We start from the raw sequence: 13,564 nt of genomic DNA, 5'->3' as shown, positions 1-13,564 counted from the left end.
GAAATTTGACAAAAATTCAATGAAGGGAGATGAGTACTCCACAGATACCTTCACACATTTTTTTTCCAATAAGATTTCTTGTGGTTGCATTTTCTATATTATAGGAGCATTTGAATACCTAGACAGAAACATTGTACAGGTCAGGGAATAGAGATATTTAAGTAGGTCTGACAGACACAAAATTCTACCATCTCTATAGGTGCGGTTCCTAGAATGCATTCTAATTTTATCCAAAAAATGAAGCACTCTAATAAACACAGCACGACACCTCATTCAGGGTGTACACCAGGATTGCGCCTTGTGCTATGGGACAGATTTCAGGCATTCCCGTGACCCTGAACAAGATAATCAGAACAGCTTCCATATCTGACCACTGTCTGAAAAACCATTTAGCATTTTTAAAAAAGCAGTTTCAGTGCAATGATGTCTGAACACACAGCAATATGTATCTTAGACATCACTGCATTGCAGAAATATATATATATATATATAAAACTGCTGAGAAATAAGAGAGGAAAGAGCTATATTAAGAGGAAATAACCAGATGAAAGAGATGAATTTATAATGTCTGTCACGGAATCACCACTGGTGGGCTGAAGCTCCACCATCATCTTTCATGGTTAAAAGATAAAAAGTAAGTTGTAATACAGCCCGCTCACCTAATGTAGCTACTGGGAAAGATGCAACATGATGAAGATACACAGCTTAAAGATCAGAAGCAGATAAGCCACAGATCGGCTGTTGTTAGAGTCTGGTGTCACTTTTTTTCATGGCGTCTCTGATTTTCAGAAGTCTACTGTCAAAAATATTCCTGGTGGGTTTATCGATTAGAAACTGTGTGATTTGTATTTCCAAAACTGCGCGCGCGCACACACACACAAACATAAAAACAGATATGGTTGTTCTCTTCATGTAGAAATGTAGACCTAGCAATGAAAAGTGCATTCTTACATAATAATTTGCCTTCCAGAAAGACGGAGAACCTCCAATTTGACAAACTACCATTTGCATTCCACTCTTTCACATTTGCATTCACACACATTACTTTGTCTGTATACCACAGAGATGCCAAATATTACACCCAAAGGCATGGAGCATGCACTGATTACAGTGTGTTGTTGCACCCAACACATGAACAGACCACCTCAGGGATGAGAACTTGAGTGCAGCCATGCGGTGGGTGATACCTCAGCACCACACTAGTCCAAATGGACCAGTGTGAGTTTCTTTTCTGGTGGCTGGAGTGCCAATCCTACCAACAACCCTCAAATTTCCCTATAAGTTGGAGGGTCTCCTTATAGGGCTGGATGTGGATTAATGTCATACCCAGGATGAAGCAATTGCAGGTTAAGGGCCTTGCTCAAGGGCCCAATGGAGTAGAATCACTCCAGGCATTCATGAGATTTGAACCTGTAACCTTCCGGTAGCTGGCACAGATACCTAACCTCAGAGCCACCACTCTGCCTCTCTGCCCAGCATAGAAGAATAAAGCTAGACAGGGTTTGTGGAATGCAGTTTTCCACAGCGAGTCGGTAGTTGCAGGGATGTTTTGCAGGAATCAAGATGAGAACTGAAGATGTATTAATCGCTCCTTCAGCAGGAGATGCATGCAAAGAATATGTACTAGGTGGGCAGGGAAGATCTGATGAGCAATATGATGGCTTCAAAAATATGGTGATGGACTGGAAAAAGAGAGTCGTGTGGAAAGGTAGCAAGTCGGATAGAGAAGTCAACTGAAAAGATCATGGCTTAGCAAAAGGTGCGAATATCGAGAGCTCAAAGTACAAAAAGCCAGGAAATTATCTACCCTAGAAGAATACCAGAAGCTGGGATTTGGTAAGACTGACGACAGCTGAGTTTGTGAGAAGTAAAAACTCTAGAATTTCCGACAAAAATTTAGATGAAGTAACAATCTTTGGGTAGGTGATTAAATGAATGACCACTATTGCCTGCATTCTCTCTATGGTTCTGGAGTGTGTCTTTTACATTCCTGTACACTGTAAGGCTCTGACTTGCATTTGGTGGAACCCTAATCAATTTAAGGCTTTAGCAAATCAAAAGAATTGTAATGGAGTTTGACACTGGAACATAATGATGTTATTTTTGCATTTTGAAAGTAGATTCAGCAGCCCTGTGACATTATTCCTAACTAAGAATTTTCCCATTTATAATGGTACTTTAAAAATGTAAGTGATGATTGTGTTATTATTATTATTATTGCTTTTCATGTTATGTTGAAATATTATTTTTGCATTAGAGCATTAATGAAAAGCAAGTTCATAACTCCTTCCTGTGAAGGAGTGAATGTTTTGTTTTCACATATATACATGCACCACTGACTGAAAGCAACACCAAGACATATTTTTCATATAATACAATATATAATATATAATATGCCTTTTGTTAAGATGGACTGTATGCTATGGCTTTACATTATAAGACAGTGTCGTACTCTTCTGATTGCTTCTTCAATCAAATTCCATGCTGGACTTATATTTGATATAGCATATGAAGAATAAATCTGCCCTCAGAAAAATTTCCCATTCGGTGTTTATGATGATGGTAACAAGGATATGGTTTGCTTCTGCTTACAACCCTGGGACAGGGGCAACAAAAGACTGGAAAAGTTCTGTATTGATAAAACAAAAGACATGGCAGAATGATTGGGTTTTAAAAGAGCCTCCCGGATGGGCAGAGTCTCTGTGCAGTGAAGATGGGGAGAGTCTCTGTGCAGTGAAGATGGGGAGAGTCTCTGTGCAGTGAAGATGGGGAGAGTCTCTGTGCAGTGAAGATGGGGAGAGTCTCTGTGCAGTGAAGATGGGGAGAGGTTCACCACTCTGTGCAGTGAAGATGGGGAGAGGTTCACCACTCTGTGCAGTGAAGATGGGGAGAGGTTCACCACTCTGTGCAGTGAAGATGGGGAGAGTCTCTGTGCAGTGAAGATGGGGAGAGGTTCACCACTCTGTGCAGTGAAGATGGGGAGAGGTTCACCGCTCTGTGCAGTGAAGATGGGGAGAGGTTCACTGCTCTGTGCAGTGAAGATGGGGAGAGGTTCACTGCTCTGTGCAGTGAAGATGGGGAGAGGTTCACCACTCTGTGCAGTGAAGATGGGGAGAGGTTCACTGCTCTGTGCAGTGAAGATGGGGAGAGGTTCACTGCTCTGTGCAGTGAAGATGGGGAGAGTCTCTGTGCAGTGAAGATGGGGAGAGTCTCTGTGCAGTGAAGATGGGGAGAGGTTCACCACTCTGTGCAGTGAAGATGGGGAGAGTCTCTGTGCAGTGAAGATGGGGAGAGTCTCTGTGCAGTGAAGATGGGGAGAGGTTCACCGCTCTGTGCAGTGAAGATGGGGAGAGGTTCACCGCTCTGTGCAGTGAAGATGGGGAGAGGTTCACCGCTCTGTGCAGTGAAGATGGGGAGAGGTTCACCGCTCTGTGCAGTGAAGATGGGGAGAGGTTCACCGCTCTGTGACAGGCTGTGTGGGCAAATAGTGCAACAATTTAAGAATAATGTTCCTAAATGCAATATTGCAAAGAATGTGAGAATTTCATCATCTGTGGTACATAATATCATTAAAAGAGAATCCGGAAAAATCTCTGTATTCAAGGGACAAGGTTGAAAACCAGTATTGGTATAGCTATGATCTTCGGTTTCGGGTTCGACATATACAGAATGCCAAACCACATTCTGTGCATATTACTGTAACATGGCTCCGTAGTAGAAGAGTCCAGGTGCTAGAACAGGCTGCCTGAGGTTCAGACCTTTCACCCATTGAAAACATTTGGTGCATCATGAAACAAAAAATATGACCCTGAACTGCTGAGCTGTTGAAATCCTGTATTAGGCAAGTAAGTGTGGGACGACATTTCACTTTCAGAACTCCAGCAAATGGTCTCCTCAGTATCAATCGTGCTGTTACAAGGAGAGGTGATGCAACACAGTGGCAAACATGCCCCCGTCCCAACTTTTTTGAAAAATGTTGCTGCCATCAAATTCAAATTGAGCAGATATTTGTCATAAAACAATACATTTTCTCAGCTTCAACATTTGATATGTTGTCTTTGTTCTATTTTCAGTTAAATATGAGTTTATATGATTTGTAAATTATTGCATTCTGCTTATTTACATTTTGTATGGTGTTTTTTGGAAAATGGGTTGTATTTACATTTTGATAAACATTCAATAAGAATTTTTTGTATAACTAATTCAGAAACAAAATTTCATAATAAAGCTGGAAAAAGGTCTGTGTTTTGTATTTCCGGACTCTTCTGACATTTGTGAGAGGTGCTCCTTCATGCTGATTGTTTTCTATGTCATTCACATCCTATACTACCTGTGTGTGTTCCCTTTGTCTGTAATGCCATAAATATTGTGCCGAATTTAGGCCCGGAGGGCTTAGTACAGAATGCTGATTTCGTAGCCTGTGAAAATTTTTATGAAGGTTTTGCCGGAAGACTTCTGTACAAGAATGCCTTAGCCTCCTGGCAGTTTTGGCATTTCTTGATAGCGTTCATGATTCTGTGCTAAGACCCAAAGAAACATCCAACAAAAACACAAAGACAAATTGTTTCATGGCTTCTTTCTTCTGATGACAAACAAAACAGTGGAGTTCATGTGCCAAAAAGCTTGACCATGTCTCCTCAAACCATAAAACACAGTAATTCCAATCGTGAGACTAAAGTTCTTTTGTAAATTAAATAAACTTTTTTTTTCTTATTCCCCTAAGATGATGCACTTTTACCCCAACAGCTAGACTTTCTCTTCAAACTCTCTGTCTTATTGCCTGTGAGGCTTACAGGAAGCTCTGCTCTTCAATTTACTTGACATAAAAGTGTTCACTTATCTTTTTTAGATGTTTGTACTTTTATCTTTATACACTCACCTAAAGGATTATTAGGAACACCATACTAATACGGTGTTTGACCCCCTTTCGCCTTCAGAACTGCCTTAATTCAACGGCGGCATTGATTCAACAAGGTGCTGAAAGCATTCTTTAGAAATGTTGGCCCATATTGATAGGATAGCATCTTGCAGTTGATGGAGATTTGTGGGATGCACATCCAGGGCACGAAGCTCCCGTTCCACCACATCCCAAAGATGCTCTATTGGGTTGAGATCTGGTGACTGTGGGGGCCATTTTAGTACAGTGAACTCATTGTCATGTTCAAGAAACCAATTTGAAATGATTCGAGCTTTGTGACATGGTGCATTATCCTGCTGGAAGTAGCCATCAGAGGATGGGTACATGGTGGTCATAATGGGATGGACATGGTCAGAAACAATGCTCAGGTAGGCCGTGGCATTTAAAGTGTGCCAAGAAAACATCCCCCAAACCATTACACCACCACCACCAGCCTGCACAGTGGTAACAAGGCATGATGGATCCATGTTCTCATTCTGTTTACGCCAAATTCTGACTCTACCATTTGAATGTCTCAACAGAAATCGAGACTCATCAGACCAGGCAACATTTTTCCAGTCTTCAACTGTCCAATTTTGGTGAGCTCGTGCAAATTGTAGCCTCTTTTTCCTATTTGTAGTGGAGATGAGTGGTACCCGGTGGGGTCTTCTGCTGTTGTAGCCCATCCGCCTCAAGGTTGTGCGTGTTGTGGCTTCACAAATGCTTTGCTGCATACCTCGGTTGTAACGAGTGGTTATTTCAGTCAAAGTTGCTCTTCTATCAGCTTGAATCAGTCGGCCCATTCTCCTCTGACCTCTAGCATCAACAAGGCATTTTCACCCACAGGACTGCCGCATACTGGATGTTTTTCCCTTTGCACACCATTCTTTGTAAACCCTAGAAATGGTTGTGCGTGAAAATCCCAGTAACTGAGCAGATTGTGAAATACTCAGACCGGCCCGTCTGGCACCAACAACCATGCCACGCTCAAAATTGCTTAAATCACCTTTCTTTCCCATTCTGACATTCAGTTTGGAGTTCAGGAGATTGTCTTGACCAGGACCACACCCCTAAATGCATTGAAGCAACTGCCATGTGATTGGTGGATTAGATAATTGCATTAATGGAAAATTGAACAGGTGTTCCTAATAATCCTTTAGGTGAGTGTACAATGTTTTTAGCATCTCCTGACCCTTCTACGGACATTAATATCCTTTGTTTCTGCTACTGTCAGTCAACTGTCTGACTTCTACCTTGCAGAGGACTGGAACTGTAATTAATATATACGCAACCTCTTTAATATGACTGGGAAAAGGATAAGGAGATGGAATAAAACCATGCATACCAATTTTTATAAAATTTTATTTAAAACAATAATTCTACATTTCGAAGGGAAAAAGGCTTCCCCTTCCTAGAAGTGTTAACTATCAACAGCACAATCATATCTGAACCTTGTTGTAAAGAAGACTGCGATGCGATCTGCATTTCCATGGCAACCATCAGTTGCTATTGCAATCCAACATGAGATCTAGCATCACTCCAGCGTTGGACCTCTGGGAAATTCAGATGGAGGATCCCTTTCGCCTTTGCCAAGTACAATGGTCCTTCAGCCAAGAAAATATTGCACAAAGAAAGGCCTGGGATTCAAAACATCATTCATTTTTGTATTATGTGCTATTGCTTGTGCTGCAGGACACAGGTTAATATAGCAATTACACAGATTTGTCTCCCTCCCAATGCATGGGAGTTTCTTAAACACCCCCAGCACTGTCCAGTGAGTCAAGGACACCTGGGGGCCCGTAATACAATTCCATCTTAACGACTTTTAAGAATTGCATCTTAAAACCAGGTGATTTTGCAGATGCTGATCCAGTTGTTTTGAGGCAACCACAGGTTGATACAGCAAACTAAAAAAACACATCGCAATTATCACTGACATCATCATGGCTGTTATGCTAAACCTACTCTAAGGGTACAGTTTTACATTTAAAAAATGTATTGTAATGATGCTTTAGCACACATAATCACATACTGTACCATGGCCAATTTTGAGATGCAAATTCACCTAAACACATGGTTCTGGACTGTGGAAGGAAACCCACACAAACATGGAGAGAATATGCTAACTTCACATGCAGAGTAGAGGTGGGGTTCAGACCCACATCCCTGTTCAGACCCACATCCCTGGAAGGGATCATGTACCTAACACTCAATTAATCCACACTGACAGTGCAAGGAAGGGCTACTACTGTTTATGCATGCTGCCTGCGATTCGTGGCAGTGGTGGCTTAATGGTTAGGGAAGTGCACTCGTAATTGAAAGATTGCAGGTTTGAATCCCTGACCAGCAAGGTACCTCCCCCAAGCAACCTGGGTGCTGAATTAGCTGTCCCCTGCTATGTCACATATGGGTTAAATGCAGAGGATGCATTTCATTGTTGTGCACTGAGTGCTATGGTGTGCCAACAATGACCGCTGATCGCCAAACTCTAAATTTGAACCCACAGCCACTGAATTTTCAGTACAGGACCAGCCATGTTCAGCCACTGGAGCTGCCACCCTATTAATATACCGCTCAAACAATGTAGCAGCATATAAAAAATGCCAGTTTGTAACAAATAGGATCCTAAACACCTGGAAAAAATCTGTTGGCCAGTCTGTGCGCCTATCTGTCATGAAGTCTTTGTGCATTACAAAGCTTAATCACTATATATCATATAAATCCAAATATTTATTCTCATCACCACCAGCACAAATCAAGTGTGAATATTAATACTGGGAGTGGGCGCTGGCATAATATGATATGCATCATGAGATGTGTGAAGGAACAGCAAACGACACTTAAAAGAAATGGAAAACAACAAAATGATTTCTCAGAGACAGACACAACTTGCGCTAGCTGCACTACACCCCCCCCAGGTCTTCGTTAGCGGCGTGGAGGCCAGTGTTTCAGAAAGACGCTGTTGTTTTCCCCAGAAAGGCTCAGTGCGATCTGCGTGATGGGCTTTTTATAAGAGAAGCCAGAGTAGCAGAAGAGAAATTAAACATTTCATCCATGCTCTATATGGCTTATGCAGGACAAGATGGTGTGAGGCTAGAGAATATCCCAGAATGCACAGGGGCAGATGGTAGGGGAGACCCTGGATAGGACACCTGCAAACAAAACCATTAATTTATAAACGGAAGGAATTAATAAAGAGAAAGAAAACCTAACATTTGTTATCTATTATTTGTAACTACAGGGGGTCCTCGGGTTATGAAACAGTTCCGTTCCTACGACAGTGACGTAACCCGAATTTTGGTGTAAATCCAAACACACCCTTCTCCTGATCTCTTTACAATGTCTAATTTCACTTCCATTGTGATGGCTTTCCTCTTGACAAACGGAGCACTTGAGCTTTTAACAGTCCAAAATGGCGTTACTGCTTATTCTTCCACCTTGCGTAACCAAACTAGTTCGCCCATATAGTCCGTAAGTAGGACGCTAACGGCGTAAGCCGAAATACTTACTTAGTTTTTATGAGAGTGAGCGTTGTAAACTTGAAACGTCTATTATACGTATATTGATTTGAATTTTTTGGTACATAATTCCAAACCTGATGAACATATTACACATGTTAGTTAACTAAGTAGCTAACTAGCTAGTTACTTAGCTGGGTTAATAATTGATACTTTATTGATTTCTGTGGGGAAATTATTTTATCTCCCCTAATTGCGCTCAGTAAATGAGATCAAGCTGGACACAAAAGATAGCTGCTTCTTGAGGCACCCAGGGGTTAAAACACCAAAGGGCTTGAACCAGCAACCTTCTGATCACAGGCACAGAGCCTTAGCTCACTGAGCCACATACTACCCCCTAATATCTCTAGAAAGGACTGGAAATGCTGGCTTGACTGAGAAACTTGAGTTGATATTGACGATTTTATCACTATTCATTATGTAATAAGGGTTGATTATAAATTTTTTCGAAAAAAAAAAATGTAAATGTTGCTTATTTGACACTTTTTCTTATTACGATGCGCTTTAGAGGAGACAGGTCAGATAGCGGTGTCACGCTCATCGGCGGGTTGGGGCAGTGCCTTGAGTTTGTGTTTCTCCCTCGTGCTTAAAGAACCACGGCAGAAGTTAAAATCTTTATGTGACTGTGGCAGTCTGTCTTCTAGAATGCTTGTTTATGCACTTTTTTCCGCAAACACCAAAGCTATTGAGTTTTGGGACTTCATAAACTGCCTGAAAAAAGGGAGGAGTGGGCGGAAGGAATAGAATGACTTTAGGAAACTTTGCTGCTATCAACAGCATGTATCTTGATTTTTATAAAACTCTTTAAATCAAAGCTCACAGGCTTAATCTCTATAATCACATTTATTTTTCAGAGCCTGATATACAAACCAAGCAAATTAGTTGCTAATTAAATATTTTGATAGCACTTTATTTAAGGCCATCATGAATGCTTTATCTCATCTATAATGCACTATAGATACCTTTATAATGCATTATAATGGTCAGTATAAGCATTAAGGATGCTTTGTACGGCATTGAAAAAGTATCTGTAGTTCATTATAGATGAGAGCTTCATAAGGCAGTCTTTATGCTTTATAAACATGACTATAATGTATTATGCCTTTTTGTAAATATTTATAGCCATGTTTATAATGCTTTATGAATTCATTATGAATGTGTTTATAAATTAATAAAAAATATGGCTTTAAGCAAAGTGTTACCAATATTTTTTATTATATTTGGATTTATTATTTCAATTAAATGAAAAGATTACCTGATAAACAGACGACTTAGTGGGCAGCACCGTAATCTCACAGCATTGCTCTCTTTCCTGGAGTTTTATGTCGACACCCCTGTGACCCTAAGCTGGACAAGTGGGTGGATTAAAATGGGATTGAAATAGCTAAAAATCCTACTGCCATAAATACGGAACATTAACTGAATTCAATACTTGTCTTGAAATTTATACATGCCTGGATGAAACTGGTGAATTCTTCACCGTAATGAGATCTGTTCTTCTGTCTTTCTTCAAATGAAAACTTGGACACTCAAATTCAAGTAAATCCCAGTCTAACAATAACTCCCACAACACAAATGACAAGAACACATACAATTAAGCATCTCCAAAAACAAGACGAGATAGAAAAGCCAGTCTCTGAAACTTTAATTTTTGTGAATAAAATGACGTGGAGACAGAAGTAAATTAATCTCCAGTGAATTCCTACAATTTTATGGAGAAAGTCTTCTACATTTGCCAAGAATTACACAAGATTTCTGTCCATTTCATTCATTAGAAGCGAAATAGCTTCATAGTCAACCAAAAAATGGCTGCCTTAGACAGCCAATAGGCAAATGTATACAAGACCATTAAGCTGGCTATGTATTATTTTCCGAATAAGCCTCTATTGGGGGCAAAATGGCAGCAGGATAGAGAGGCTAAGAGTTCATCAAAAAGATATGAAAAACATTTCCATTCAAGCTCAGAATCTGAATGACTGAGTTATTTTAAATAGCCCCTCTGCGACCAGAGTGGGCTGATGGTTAATTGGACAGGAAAAGTCCAACGCTGTTGGACGGATGACACAGGAGGCCCGAGGCTTCATTGTACAGGTTGTACCAACTCTGTGGGGGTGCGCAGCAGGTCAGAACCTCCCCTGTATGCCCAGCTCTCGCTCCGCTGCCTCCTCGATGGCCCGGTGGACGACCCGCACCTCCTCCTGGGTCAAGGTCCTCTCCATGTGGCGGTAAGTGATTCGGTAGCAGTGGCTGACCTTCTTCGTCCTGCATGGCCAGGTGGGGGAGGGGATAGTCAGGAAAGCCCAGCTGAGTACAGTGGAATCCGACAGGAGACTCAGAGAAATCCAGAAATTGCAGTGAACATCTCCCATTCATGCTGCTGAGCTACGCTAGACCTGCAAATCGAAAAACGGTTACGCCAAGGGGAAAGAGTAAAGTATAAATGCAGATGTGATTACCCACTGACCTAACGTGCATGCCGCTGGCTGGAAACTGAGCCGCTACTACAGAATTCCGTGGAATACTTTCAATGACCATTACTGTTTATAATCATTTATTGTTTCTGTCTGTTAATGGCTAAATGTCTTTTTACTGTCTAAATGTGTGTATTGTGCTACTGTAAACCTGCAATTTCCCTCAGCATTAACACAGTACCTATCTATCAGGTAATATCCATTCAGGTTTCTGCTGCATCCTCAGCCTGATTCTGTTCGCATGTTGTCATTTATGAGTTCCGCTCACAGTACAGGTACACGGTCTGTTGTTTTAATTAAGGTAGACTCTTGAACTATTTACAGCACATCAGTGTATCACATTTTACTTATTTAACAGATGTTTTTTTATCAGAATCACTTTATTTCGGCAAGTATGTTACACATATGAGAAATTTGTTTTGACACGTAACATTTCACAAACTGGACAAGTACAGTCTCTTTAAATATATATATTCAATGAAACTAAAAACTAAGAAAAGGACAAATATTAGAATATGATGAGTAGAGGAAATAAACATGAGAATATTTTATATTAATCATGTATGCAAACGTATACTTGTGAGGAACATATAGATAGAATCTATTATTTACAGCATGTTACTGGGTTACATATGGTTTGTGCAAATGAGCAACCGTGCATTATGGAAAAGACCCGCTGAGCCACACGCTTCCCCAGCCTTTTTTGTATATAATAAGTGTAGGTCTGTGGGAGAGCAAGCGAGAGGACCCAGATTGGAAGCTATCTGTCCTAATTAAGACCCTGTGGTTTCAGAACCGTGCGCGGTCGCTTTCATTACGGTCAGCGATAGCGCTTGGTATGGCTCCACACTCCCATACCTTCACATTTCTCACACCTGAGAAGTTCACAGGCATGAAGACGAGGAGGAAGAAGAACTCTGGGTAATCTAATGTCATCAAAGCCCAATTAGTGAATTGGGGGTGCAGCATGTGCTAGCGCGAGTTACAATTATGTAGCTGTAATTGGAAAATTTTTGGTTCAAATCCCAGGGCCGGCAGATTGATGCTGCTGTAGGACCCTTGAGCAAGACCCTAACCCCCAGCTACAGAAGCGCTGGACGGCGACCGACTCCGGACTGGGGGCCTCAGATTTGCTGCAAGTGTGTCTGTGAATCTCACGGAGAACAACATGGGGTAGGCAAGGGGGGGACGATTCCCCCACCAGGATGATGCTCCTTAACCATTAGTAAATAGTTCTTGATTATTCTATAATATATTAAAATATAGACCAATTCATTCACAAACAAATTTAGAAGTTTATTACAATCATATTTGCCTGCAAATGACTTGCAAATATAAAGCAATGGGTTAGTAAGCATACTGAGAAGAGTTATAATTGAGCATTTACAAGCTCTAATAGCTTGTGAGACAGGAGATATCTTTGTAGTACATTTCTAAATTTGATTGTAAGTGAATCTTTTTGTTTACTAATATATTTATTAGTAAATGTATTCATATTTATTAACTTAGTCAATGTATTAATAAATAAAGAGCAGATCTTAAATTAAAGTGTTATCCAGTTTTTTATCATTTATTTTGATTACACAATTTAAAGAATTAGCTAAATATAGAAACTCCCTACATCTTGCTCCGTGGAATAATGGGCTGCTGCTTTGCAGTGAGGCATTGTGGGTGTGTGGAGGTCTAGGGCCCCAAGGGCCATTTTGTTACCCCTGACATCTGAGCAAACAAATGGAGAAATTCCACTTTTTCATTGGGTGACAGTGTAAATTCCGCTTGTAATGAGGGGCCGACATGACTGGCGCTACTCAGGCCAGATTGCATTGAATCCCGGCTTGAGATGTAATCAGCGGCAGTTCAGGGCCGTCAACCTGCAGTCTTTCTGTCACGGGCATTACTGCTAGCTTCCTCCAGATTTTCCAGGTCTAATTAGGCTTTACAATCTTAGCCAGAAGCCACATGCCCTGCAGCTTGGGAATATGCATTAATTTCCCAGTTTTATAAAATTATTCCCTGGGCCTCTGTGTGGGAATCACAACACATGCAAGTGATGATTAATAATCTCACATATCACATAAATGTATGATCTATATGTACAATGATCCCAGAAGGGGTAGGCTGTCAAAGAAAGCTTTTTATCTGGGCAGTATATACAGTATGCTGGGTGGAATTGTAATACAATTAACAGAATGACAAGGATTTATTCTGTTCTCCTAAAAGTTATCGATATCTGGTTGGAAAGTCAGAAGAACAGGTTGCCAAACCTCTTCCGAGGGCACCTCAGCTATTCTGTGTACTCATTAAATCTAACCAAATCTAAGGTCACTTCATCAGTCAACTAATAAATTAACTAATTTGATCAGCTTTAGATTAACCAAGTATGGTATGAGATCTGTTCGCCTGACTATTGAAATAACAAACAAAATGTAATTTGGATTGAGTGATTGAGTATGTCTGTTGTACTAGATTGTTACTACAAATACTGGGGTGACTTTGGGATGGTTTTTAAAATGAATAGAAGCTACATCAATGTTTCTCAAACCAGTCCTCAGGAACTACCAGACAGACTATGTTTTCTGGTAGCTGGGAGGGCCAAGCTGAGAAACACTGAGCTACAGATAATGTTATAGATATATAAGGGCAGAGCATGAGCAGTTATGAATAATAAATGCAACATC

General features: G+C 40.7%; 1 protein-coding gene across 4 annotated transcripts in view; it reads right to left on the bottom strand.

Annotated features, from left to right (window-relative positions):
* Positions 1 to 6,241: 6,241 nt before the first annotated feature.
* Positions 6,242 to 13,564, bottom strand: part of fars2 (phenylalanyl-tRNA synthetase 2, mitochondrial) — a 91,581-nt gene continuing 84,258 nt past the window's right edge. For 3 of the 4 annotated variants that reach the window (XM_023800263.2, XM_023800264.2, XM_072711977.1), the window contains exons 7-9: positions 9,870 to 10,677; positions 9,671 to 9,762; positions 6,242 to 8,049 (exon numbers count right to left, since the gene is read on the bottom strand). In XM_023800263.2, the coding sequence (XP_023656031.1) occupies positions 10,539 to 10,677 (139 nt within the window). In that variant the 3' untranslated portion in view covers positions 6,242 to 8,049; positions 9,671 to 9,762; positions 9,870 to 10,538. The remainder of the gene's footprint in view (positions 8,050 to 9,670; positions 9,763 to 9,869; positions 10,678 to 13,564) is intronic. The other variant, XM_072711978.1, reaches the window with a different exon arrangement.

The sequence above is a fragment of the Paramormyrops kingsleyae genome, chromosome 1 (assembly GCF_048594095.1).
Source record: "Paramormyrops kingsleyae isolate MSU_618 chromosome 1, PKINGS_0.4, whole genome shotgun sequence".
NCBI lineage: Eukaryota > Metazoa > Chordata > Actinopteri > Osteoglossiformes > Mormyridae > Paramormyrops > Paramormyrops kingsleyae.
The sequence above is the reverse complement of the archived record's forward strand: the minus strand, read 5'-3'. Positions and strand labels throughout refer to the sequence as shown.